Genomic DNA, 12648 nt, shown 5'->3' on the forward strand with positions numbered 1-12648 from the left:
TGTTCAAAAGGCTCTTAAAATAAGTTTTTTTAAGGAAATTTTGCAAAAAAAAAAAACCACATTTTATAAGCAATTTTTTTGCAAGAAACCACCTAATAATTTTATTTTTTTGCAATAAAACACCTTAATCAATTTTTTTTTGCAAATCAATACCTCTATGTCGGAAAATGAGGTTTGACCCCATTTTCCGGCGTTGACTACCCCAATCTACCCACGAAACCACCTATCTCCCCAGCTCCACCCACGAAACCACCTCCCTGCTAAGCCCCACCCACAAAACCACCCTTTCACGGCGTTGACCACCATAAACACACCCCCTTTTACGACGTTGACCACTCTATATAAACATACCCCTTTAACGACGTTGACCACTCTAAACCCTCCTCTATAGCCCAAGCCACCCTTCTCCCCTCCACAGTCAGTTTCGTGGGTGCAAATGGCGTAGTCAACGCCGGAAAATAGGGTTTGACTCTATTTTCCGGCATAAAGGTATAGTTTTGCAAAAAAAAATTTGATTAAGGTGTGTCTTTGCAAAAAAAAAAAAATATAAGGTGGTTTCTTGCAAAAACATGCTTATAAAAGGTGTTTTTTTTGTAAAATTTCCAAAAAAAAAATACAAAGTATAGATGTAAATAATGTAATAGTCAAAATACTAGGGGAATTATTGTAAGTCAAAGTTACAAAGTTTAGTATTAGATATTTAGATGCTTGCAATTTTGCAATATGGTCAATAATAACTTCTAAAAGTCCACATTTGATGTTTTAATCGTACTATCGTCCAGTTCATATTGCGAACATCAATTTGAGCAGTTAGTTTGGGACAATCTTAGGTTGTAGATTATACTAAATTGTCCGAATCTCTTATAATTAAGGATATGACATGGTTTTACAAGAAAAATCCTTTAAATATAATTGTTATTCATATTATCTTCCTAATACTTGATTTGATAATTTTTTTTTTTTTTTTTGACAGCCTTGATTTGATTAGTGTCACATCCTGAAATTCAAATACAAACCAATACTATTTGAAATTTAGAATAGAGAGAGCATTCTGCAGAGTGAAGCTCTATGAACAGTGGGTGTGAATCATTCACTCACATTGTTTACTTGGCTTCTTGTTTTACTTCCAGCATAAGTAGGCATTAATGTACCTTCACAAATCGCAACAATGGTATTCGGGTTTACAATCACAGGCTGTAGCGAGCTTGCCTCAACATAAGAACATCTTCAGCACTGCAAAATCTGTGTCTTAATCTGTTAGGAATTCAAAGATTCTAGGTAATGTTGTATACAAAAGGTCTATAGACAAAGGCATCTCATAATCTATCTACCCTACAAAACAATTTCTTTACATCTTCATCTGCAGTCTGCAGAAACTGTTCTATTTCTGCTCAGATAAACTACAGATTACAGAGTTCTGAAACTGTTGCAAGACTTGCAACCATTATCAGGGTGAAAATTTATTCTAATTACAATCTAGCTATAAGCCTATAATCCAGTACCTACTAGTCAGTGGTATTCACAAATCACAACAGAAGATCAGTCTTTGGCATGATAGTTCTTCCCGAGTAACCAATTCTCTCTCAAACAGTTGCTAAGGCTTTGGTCGAGATATAAACTGGACCCTTTTTCAACTTTTTCCGAGCAGCAAACTGATGAATAACATCTTGAATCCCAGCAAATGCAATCAAGAATTCAGCTGCGTCAACCTGGTTCAGTACCTTCTTCTTAACAAGCTCCAATACTTTGTTCCTATAACATTTCCAATATATATTAAGGATGTTTGTAGTAAAGAAACAAATTCAGTTGATTATTCTAGTTGGGAAAAGAAATGAAAAGAATTAAGAGTTTGGATATGAACCTAAGTTGTTGGGACTTGGTAATCACTTGCTTAATCTTCTTGAGCTGAGACTGAACACAGTCCCATGAACCTATGGATGAGCTTCTGGCCTTCTTACTTTGCTTGAATGGAAGGTGGAGGATACATGTAGCTTGAATCTCAGCCATCTCTTCATCAATTATAGCCTCTTCAATGCGGATTTCACGAATGAGCTGTGAGAGGATCCTGCCAATCTCAGCCGAGTCAGCAGTGGAAGAAGAGAAATAAGAGGAACGTGCCAAAGATCTAAGGAGATCTAGGATGGCTGACGGTCTCCAATCCCCCAGCCAGCCGACAGCAACCATTTCAAGTGGTGGGGTCCATAAGGGCGCTAGCAATTGGGAGACATCCTCGATTTTGGTAGGGATCACGCCCTGGTTATAGTGCTTGAATTGCTTATCAATTAGATCCTCTAAAGCCCACCCTGCCTTCAGCTGCCTCCTTATAGTTGCTGCCTTATTCTTCTGTTCTTGGCCTTCTTGCCTCCCTGCAGGTCCTTCTGATAACCAAGTACTTGTATTATTTATCAGCAAGAAATTTCTACATCTTTACCAATCAAATCCTTAAGGCCAGTTTGAACAAGAGACAATACTATTATATGTCCTGATTTAATATAATGGTATCATTTGAAAAATAACATCATACTAAGCATACTAGTTTTGTTATTCATGGCCAAGAGTGTTGAGAAACTTGAATTACCATATAATAACCATGCCTATGCTATTGCTTCTGCTAGAAATTTCAAGACCGCTGCAAGTTTTGCTTTAAAACATGATCATTGCTGATATATGTAGGACAAGTAAGTCTGGGTTCAAGAATATGCATGATATCATCTACATACCCTGTATGATGCCAGAATCCTTTTATAAAGGAGTGGACAGATATTCAGGATTTTATAGGCCAAGATTAAACTTGGATGGATATTGTTTAAGAATTCCTGAGACACACATCAAAGGCGCGTTTGGCAGACAACATGATACAGCAACAACAGATGAGTGTCACATAATTACGTTAATTCTCATTAGATCTCCTTGTGTACTCCGTATAAATCAATGTTAATAAAATAAGGGAAATTATCAATGATACCCTCGTAGTTTTGACTTTTATCAATGATACCCTTCATCAAACTTTTATTATCAGCGGTACCCCTATAATTTTACCTTAATTGCTGCAGTAATCATGACGTTAAACAAACGTTAAGTTTGTTCATTTGATAGGTTTAATGGGCTGACTTGGATTGACAAAAATGCCCCCCCAACCCCAACCAACATCATAATACTTCAAATTTTATCGTTCATCTTCTTTGAAATTGCTCCCCTGTTCTTCTTCTTCTGAGTAACCCTAACTAACGCTAGAGTGAAGCAAGATCCTTGAAGATTTAGCGGTTCTTTGCAATTCTAAAGATTAGTTCTTACTTCTCTAGTGAATTTTGAGAATTTTGTTAAAATTGTTAGGTTTAAGGTAATGTATGCACCTTTGTGGAATTTGTTTGATTTTGTGTACAATTTACAAGTATTGTTGGATTTAGCTCTGAATTATGCTCAATTTACGTATGATCATGTTAGCTTGCTAAATTTTTAATCTTTTCAGATATTAAAATAGAAATAAAAAAATCAGAAAGGGATGAAAACAAAAAGAGGGGGTGAAGGTTATATAGGAAAGAAGGAAATAAAGAAATAAAAGGAGGGAAAACTTTTGGGATTTTTGGAGGGAGATTAAATGATAGGGGCATTTAAGTATTTTCACATTCCCCACCCCATTAAACCTGTCAAATGACCAAACTTAACTTTTGTTTAACGTCATGATTACTGTAGCAATTAAGGTAAAATTATAGGGGTACCGCTGGTAATGAAAGTTTAATGAAGGGTATCATTGATAAAAGTCAAAACAACGAGGGTATCATTGATAATTTCCCATAAAATAATAAAGCTGAAATGTAGAACATGTTAAAAAAATCTTCAAGATTTATGAATGATTTCAGTATAAGAACTGGGGAGCTACACACCATCATCCATCTAGAACAGTAGAAATACTATGAAGCATTATTTGTAATTTGATAGCAAAGATTTGTATACCTCATTATTTCATTCATCAGGACTAATTACCACCTCGTAATGTGGCTATTACTCTATTTGCCATGTTGGAAATTAATACAGAAAACATGTCTGTTAAAGAAGATGCACTATGTAAGAGACATCAAAACACACTTCATGTTCAAACTACACTCAAATTTTACTACTACGTAGTTCATCATACATCACCTATTCACCTCATCCCAAATGGAACATAATGAAACTCGAGTTTGCCAACGAAAATGTAGTTCAATAGTGAAACTTGAAATATCAGTCTAAACCGAGAGAGTGAGACAATAAATTCAGTGGTCTTAATCAAGTTCACATATACCAAAATCAATTTTTTGAACAAAATCCAAGTAAAACAACAAAGCTGAAAATCATATCACGAAGTGCATCGATATCAATACACTCATTGGTCCTAATATAAGCAAGAGAAGATTCATTATACACACAAGAAACTGCACTACCCAATCTGATCAGTGACCACCCTATGAAACAACTATCACCATTCAACCTTCCATAAAAAAATTCTGTTTTTTCTAACATCAATTTCCAATTGAGCCCATCTGAAATCATGCAGAAATTATCAGATTATGCTTCAGTTGGCTAGTTACCAAAACTTGAGTACATTGCCTTCTATTCTTTCACAATCATTTAGTTGCCGAAAAGGCGGTATAGCCAGTCTTGACTCTTGATTAATATTTAGCCATGCCAATAAGATTAACAATCAAGATAAACTTAAAGTGTACTTCAATTCAAGGACTTTCAAACCCTAATCCATAATTTCATTTACAAGGAGACTAATCAAAATTAAACCAAGAAATTTCAACAAAACACAAATAACAACAACCAAATTAACTAAATTGCATAATTTCAAAGCAAACCCAAAAAAATGAAGAGAAAGAAAATGAAGGTTACTTTTGTGAGAATGGCGACGATGAGAATAAAAGGTAATGCAACGAACTCTGGCATTTGAATCATCGTCGTCGTCATCAATGGTGTTGCGAATAGCTTTGCGAAACTTCAAGAACCCATCATCGTCTTCCTCTTCTTTGTAATTTGATTCAACATCATTATCATCAAATTTGCTGCAACCCCATTTATTAAAATTCAATCAAACAAAGAATTAAGCAATTAAAATGAAAAATTACGATCTGGGGTTGATTTAATTTTTGAAAAAAGTTGATGTATAAGTTGCTAAGAACACTTACATTGAAGGGTGAGTTGAAGAAGTTCTGCTCATTTTGAATTTTGTGATTTGGGTTGAAGATGGAGTTAAATTTGAAGAATTGTTTGCATTATTAGCGTTTTAATGGAGGAAATGTTTGAATGCAACAGAATATTGGAGGCTTTTGAGAGGTGGAAGTAGAGATTGCTATAATATAGTTGCCGGATCAAGGCTTAAGAAAGTCCAGAATTAATTAATTAATAGCTACTCCACCCTAACACTCTTTATCGATTAATTATCGGGTAGTGAAAACAAACTAGTCTTATGACCGGTGCAACCTATAATATGGTTTGATAAAGGTTAATAAGGGCTAAAAGGAGTGAAAACACAAGGTTAAAGTGAGAAAGAGAATTGGAAAGGTGATGAAATAAAGAGTAGGAAAGAGTGACTTAGCAAAACAACAGTTGGGAATTAATGGAGAATGATGGATAACTAAAGTGGTTGGAAATCCCCTTCCACTTTCAAATGATCAAAGTTCAAATAAAATAATTTCAGGAAAAATAAGTTATAATATGTTTTGATAAGGGTTAATAAGGGCTAATTTAGCGCAATGTACAATTAAAAAACTTCACTTCTAATCAAAAATAGGTGATATAGCATAGATATGCAACTATAATGCATTAGTGCAAATTAGTTCACAAGTTTAAATGATTACTAGCTACCCCGTATGTCATTGAAAATTAGCACGGAACTTGTTGATCCAACAGCTGCAAGTTCAATTGGATAACTTTGTGTGCGTGCAGATTTTACAAAAGGCGGAGGTAGGTAAGGCCATTGTAGGGGAGAGTGTGATCATGCAATCAACTTCTGCCATAACAAGCTAAGAGATGTTAGTTGGATGATCAAAGTTGCACATATCTATAGAGAGGTCATCGCGCCGTGAATCCGTGGAGTAGTCATTCAAGACACAAGATTTTGAATAAGTTTCTTTAGAGTTTAATAGGATTTTAGAAGAGGATACTAAGGGTATAGTCTTACCATGTCTAATCCCTCCTTAGTTCCCCAATCCTTTTGATTGTTTGTATTTTATATTGTACTTTTTTTTCTCTTTTGAATTTTTTCATCATTATTAATAAAATACATATATATTTTCAGCTTGAATCATAGATATTCGAACCACCGAACACTATTATATAGACTAAAAAGTAAAAACTTATGTAGGTTATAGTTTTAAACTTATAATCAAAAGTTACGCATAAGCTTGACATAAATTTAACTCATTCAACCATAATGAAGGTGTTGTTTACATTTTAAAGACATTTATATTTCATCTAAAAGTAAAAATTTCATAACAAATTTAAAATTGCTTAAACTTGTTTGGTAATCAAGAGATATTTTCATAACATGAGAATTTTGACTCAGTAAATGAACTTAATATTTTAACTTGTACTATGTTTTGGGCATTAAAATTTCAATTGATTTTACATAAATTCCAAATTCTTCAAAAACTGGTGCACAAAAAATACCCCCGCCCTCTTTGACTCCAATTTCTCCGGCAGCGGCGAAAGGCTTAACTACTTCAATTCACAAAGGTAATCAGAAGCTATTACATCTTATTTCTGTCTTTTAATTCATTATTCAATTTTATAACTTGAATTATTTTTTTTATTTTTTTTTATTTGGGAAGTTTAATTTGAGTGCTTCGTCGTTGAAGTTATGCTTTAATTCATGACACTGTTGAATGTGAAGTTTACTGTAACAAAGCTAAATTAAAAATTGAAACTTGCTGCAATTTTTAAAGTTAAATGTTCTTAAGTAATATTCATTGACTTGCAATTTAACTGGAAATCGATTAAGTTGAATCAAATCAGTAGTATTATTATCAATTTGTGTTAACAGTACATGGGTCAAGTTTAAATTGTAAACTTTTGAATTGCTAGCTTCTTTATTGTGTAGATTAAAGTATTTGTGGCTAAAATTTCAAGTTTTGTGACTAAATAATTGACTGTATTTATCTTTGTCTGGGGTTTTGCTACATTTGTTATCGGTGTTGGGAAAAAAAATAAAAAATTTGGGCAATGAACTAACACTGTGATATTGATGAATAGTAAGGGTATGAATACTATGTATTGTTTTCCTGTTATAAAATACTTCATATTAGTATAGATGTAGATATGATGGTATCGATGTGATGTGATTTCTTTCTTGTTTTACTAAGGAGTTTATGTGAAAGTTATATTTTTCACTCGTGAAGCACCCGATTCACCCTTGGATTGATTGGATGTAAATGAAGGAGAACTAGGGTGATTGATGGTGGATGGATTGTTGAGTTAACCACCGTCCAATGTATTGCCGACCTTAGTTAGAATACAAGCCAAAGAGCATTTTTCTTTTTACTTACTAGTTTCCCTCAAATTGAGATATTGGGGTTTGAATTGAAAGGAAAGGATTTGTGGTTATATCCATTTTTTTTTTTCTCTAAATCACTTACTAGGTAAATATTAAATAATAGTCCTCTCATTTTCTTTCATTGCTTAACTCTTTTGAATTTAAATTTAATGAATTTCAGATTTGGGGATATTATTTTTGTTACGTTCAACTATGGCAAATGAGGAGGCCAATGATGCAGTGAAGAATCAGCAAATTGTTGATGCTAGAGCTCGAAACATTAGTCATAATGTCCGTTGTACTGAATGTGGAAGTCAGTCCATTGAAGATTCACAAGCTGACATTGCCATTCTTCTTCGAAGGGTATATCCTATTTTCTCACTTTTGCTTCAAAATAGATGCACACTTGCTTTTTTACAGTCTCTAATGCACTATGACCAAGAGTATCTTTGGTTGTGCACTTGTGCATTAATAATAATCATAAAAACAAATACGTAAAAAAGGGCCTTTTTTTATGACACCATGATTATGAACAAAAGTATGTCATTTCCATGTTTAATATGATTCATTCTAGCTTGTAGTTTTTTTGCTGAACTAATAGTGTATGAGCTGTGTTACCCTCTACACACATGATTTAGAAAAGAATGGTCAATTTGTTGAGGTTGCTTTGTTTTGAGAGGGGTTGACAATAATACAATTCTGATTGCATTGCTTTAGAACCCTCTGTATGTTTAAATCCTTCACCCTCTTAATACCTTGTGGTGCCTGAATTGAACTGTGGTCCCCCCCTCTTTCAAGAAAAGAGCAAGCTTGCAGTCAAATTCTCCAGCGTTTTTGTCCTCATGCAAGGTTGATAAGGTATTCTAAGATGAGGGTTGTGTTTACTGTTTATTGTGCAGTCTTTTGCTCAAGTATTATTATACATCTAAGTATTTGATTTCTAACTGTATTCTGTTGACTCAGTGGCCACATCCTTATGACTTATAAACCCTTTTATGCTTAGGTCAGTAAATATTTATGATTGACAAGATTAAGGATTAGAAATAGGTTCAAAATCTACATTTGCATTCTTTATATGTATCACAAAAATATTATCAAAGGTGATGGCTGTTGTTGGATACAGCCAATTTTACTTGCATATTACTGATGCTTTGATTTGGTACAGTTGATTCGTGATGAAATTCGATCTGGAAAGTCTGACAAAGAGATCTATAAGAAGCTGGAGGATGAGTATGGAGAGACTGTGCTTTATGCCCCAAAGTTTGATATGCAAACTGCAGCTCTGTGGCTTACTCCAGTTAGTTTCGAATTCTATGATATGCAATTTTTTTTATTCATTGTATGATTGTATAATTATAAGCATAAGGAAATGATTGTATCATTGTTAACATAAAGAATTGGACAAAGCTTGTTGTTGCAGGCGTGGCTGCTGGAGGTTGGGCATACAAGAAGCACAGACAAAGGACAAATGTTCACATCATGGCTTTAAATCTTGTTAGAGGGGTTGCATTGACACCAAAAGAGAAAGAAACGATGCTTGAAATTCTTACACCACCTTCTTCACAACGAGCAACACCCTCTTTCTGGTTGAGTAAACTTCGAGGCGGATAAAGGTGCATGCACTAGGGGAACCTCTTTGGGCTTTGTGAGGAAGGCAGATTTTTTGTTCGGATTGAGGAGCTAATGTACTCATTGTTGGAACCTTGGAAGCTTTCATGGTGTATTTGATTTGCCTTGTGAAGATTTGTGATGATATGATCATGTTTTGTACAAATACGTCTGACCTCTTTGCAAAGAGTTTGCAATTTTATCTTTTATTGACTATCATAGTATCATGCATAAGATGTTAATCTGTGCGATTTAGTGTTGTCATTGTTATGAAAGCTTATTTGGCTCGGAATCTCTATTATGGGGATTTTTAATTTTTTATACACCTATTATTGCTGTTGTTTCTTTCTCTGATGTTACATTTCACTCCATTTCATTACCCTTTTTTCTTTTTTTTTTTCTTTCACTGTTGGTTTTTCAGGCTGTTTGCTTGTAGCTCAAAGCTTCAATTGAAAGTCCTCATTTCAAGCCTTTATAAATAAGCTGATATTGTCTTCTAATTAATTGCTTTTGTGGTTGTGCATCTGGCTAGGGTGTCACAACTGATCTGTATACTTGCATGTAGTTTTTATTAGTGTATTATACTAATATACTGATGTTATTTCTGTTTTAAAATATGGCACTTAGCTGGACTGTGTTTGCTATTATATTGTATTCACATTCCACTGTGATGCCTTAGGTGTTGTAATTTTTATATTATTATATATGGCAGTCTTTGATAAGTTTAATTATTTTTAGACCAACCACAGATCCTCAGTCGGATCAATAATCTTAAATTTCCTTAATTCCTTATTTTACTGATATAAATTAGACGTGACATGTATTAGCAAATAATAACATAGCCTACATACTACATAGGTGCCTTGCATGTTATTCATTTATTTTGCATGCTGCTGACAGTTTCTCCACTCCCTATCCTCCTGGTCAACTATATATTGCTGTGAGAGGTACAATTTATATACTCAGGAAGCACATTGGTGGTTAGCATTTTTTCTGAATGTTTCTAGAGAAAATGCAGTTGCGGGTCAGCTTTGGCTTTGGATGTTTGTGCCAGATATATTTTTCAGCACTCTAGCAATTGGTAAGACTTAAAATTGATGCATGTGACAGTAGACTTTAAAGATATTTCTTGTCTTCTGATTGCTCTACATTTGCTTATTGCCTTGTCAGCTCAGTTGATAAGACAAGCTTGTGATTTATAAGATTTAGTCCGGAGCTTGGCTGCAGGTTACAAAAGAAGTGTCAGTAGCACACCAATATTGATAGATACTAGGAAAATTTATGCATTTTACAGTAGATACAGATCAGATGAATACTTTCCCAGATCATATTGATTCAGAAATTCAGCCAGTTGTTGAGCCTGTTGAGTCTGATCCTTCAGAGTCTCTGCAAAGAACAAAAAGACTGAAGCAGGTAAAAAGGATAAACAGAAAAAGAAGCTTAATTCCGATGTTGAGGCCGCTACAGGGAACCCTGGACCACTGGATTGTTCAATTGTCGTGAAGACCGGACAAATGGTACGTTTTAGCCATCAAATCTCTCTCTCTTTTTTTTTCTTTTTTTTTTTGTTTTTTAATGCACTTCTTTAATTAAATACTTTTTACAACCCATTTCCTAGTCCACATATGAATTCACTGTGGAAGTGTGTAGTGTAGACTGATTAACTCTTAATCTGTCTTATTTGTTTAACTGAACTTCTTAAAGAGTACACTGTATCTTTTTTTATTTTCATATCCTAAGCTAGCTCAATTGCTGTTCATTACAGATTTTATATGTAAAGACAAGAATATGCTGAAAGCAAGAAATCACACACTGAAATTTAGGTTTTCTCATTCTGCTGATTGTTCATTCATCAATCTACATCGCCAGTCTTCATAAATAGGCGTGCTAAGACCACTAACAAAGAGACAGCACACCCTAGGGAAACTTCCTAGGAAATTTACAAAATAACAGCTACAAAATGACAGCTAGCGAAATAGAAACAAGACAAAACATCCTAAAACAGCAGAAATAAGAAATGAGCAAACATGGTCATATGTGACAACCATCCTTCAACAATATGCTTCTGAACATATATGACATACTTGTATCTTCTTACTGACATTATATGCAACTTGATTACAACAGTGAATGTGTTTTATGCAGCATTGGAACATCATTTTTACCTTGCATAACATTTGGACAAATAGCTGAAGTACTGGACGAAGGGGAATTATGTAATGCCAAAATCTTTCTCCTCTAGTTTAGTTAATTTTGATTTTCATCCTATTCCCAATTTCCCACTAAGGTGGTGGTGAGAACTGCTACTCGTTTCAGATTATATCATCACTATTATAGGCTGCAATGTTTAATGTCAGGCCATAGTATCCTACCTAGCCAAAAATTGTCTAAATTGTCGTGAGACGTAATCCTATCTAGCCACCTGAGCAGTTGAGCTCATTTAAAACAGATTCAATCCTAATGTTTTTGTTAAATTACTACATATCATAGTATACCTGTTGCAATTCTTGCAATGTTATCAAACTGTAGTATTATTTTTTTGCACTCTGCTAAACTCTGTTGTGATGTATGATCTAATCGCTTGTGATTGAGCTCGTTGAAAACAGACATAACAAACTCCTTCTACGGCTGTAACTAATGAAAAGTCAGAATTTCCATTGATGTATATTTAAGCTGCAAAAGTGTCTGTTAGACATCCTTGTACAGGAGTGAAGTTATTGAGACTTTTTCTCTCTTCTTTCATCTTTCATGACTCTAAAACCTCAGTTACTGAATTCTCTAAAAATACAGGACAGAAGCACAATTGTTTCATTCAGGCATTGATCTCTTATGAAGTGCTTCGTATTAAGTTATTTTTTCCATGGTTGATTATTGCAGCATCTCCAAGGGGAAGTTTCATTTACCTGTTGATGATGCCTGCTCTTTGCTCTCAATGGATCATGGGCTCCTAATACAGGAATAAGCTGAGGAAAAATATGATTTGGTTGAAGCTCCTTACACTGACAAGGTCTCGCACTTTTTTTGCTTGAGCTGCTCCCTTTGCAGGATTACCGAGAGTTAAAATTAGAGGACTTGATCCTTCTCTAGGCATTTTCTGCTCTACTCCTTGATCAAATTCGTTCATTTGCAATGTAATTATTTATATTTATTTTTTTTGGTGTTTAGAGAGCCACAAGGGCGGGGGTGAGAATCGATCCCAGGATCTCCTGGAATCGGGAGGGAAGCTCTAACCACTTGAGCTATCCATCACTCTCTAATTATTTATATTTGAATGAGATGAATTAATTTTTTTTTTTTTTTTTTTGTGCTGTATGTTGTAGGCTGGAAAGGTATCCTGGCTCAACAAAAGGGAAAACAAGCTGAAGATCAGCCAACAGAGACTCCTCCAGCAAATCAGGAGATGATCAAGTAAAAAGAAAAATATATATATAATCTTGCTTATTATTTAGACATTATGTAAAAAAAATTTGAGATCTCGAATAAGGCCCTGCTGTCTATGCATATACAATGCTAGCTACCTAAAACAGTGG

At 34.4% G+C, this 12648-nt stretch overlaps 2 protein-coding genes across 2 annotated transcripts; one reads left to right on the forward strand and one right to left on the reverse strand.

Moving 5' to 3' along the window:
• Nucleotides 1-1230: 1230 nt before the first annotated feature.
• LOC110703392 lies at nt 1231-5381 on the reverse strand. Its single transcript, XM_021881195.1, has 4 exons — nt 5166-5381; nt 4873-5042; nt 1862-2378; nt 1231-1752 (listed from the first exon to the last, which is right to left on the reverse strand). Exons 1-4 carry the CDS (start codon nt 5195-5197, stop codon nt 1584-1586), a joined length of 888 nt encoding a protein of 295 aa, XP_021736887.1. The 5' UTR covers nt 5198-5381; the 3' UTR covers nt 1231-1583.
• A 1182-nt stretch (nt 5382-6563) lies between these two features.
• LOC110703393 (cytochrome c-type biogenesis CcmH-like mitochondrial protein) lies at nt 6564-9467 on the forward strand. The gene is made up of 4 exons (XM_021881196.1): nt 6564-6714; nt 7692-7873; nt 8676-8807; nt 8918-9467. Exons 2-4 carry the CDS (start codon nt 7724-7726, stop codon nt 9119-9121), a joined length of 486 nt encoding a protein of 161 aa, XP_021736888.1. The 5' UTR covers nt 6564-6714; nt 7692-7723; the 3' UTR covers nt 9122-9467.
• The last annotated feature ends 3181 nt before the right edge of the window (nt 9468-12648 follow it).

The sequence above is a fragment of the Chenopodium quinoa genome, unplaced genomic scaffold, assembly GCF_001683475.1.
Source record: "Chenopodium quinoa cultivar QQ74 unplaced genomic scaffold, ASM168347v1, whole genome shotgun sequence".
Taxonomy (NCBI): domain Eukaryota; kingdom Viridiplantae; phylum Streptophyta; class Magnoliopsida; order Caryophyllales; family Amaranthaceae; genus Chenopodium; species Chenopodium quinoa.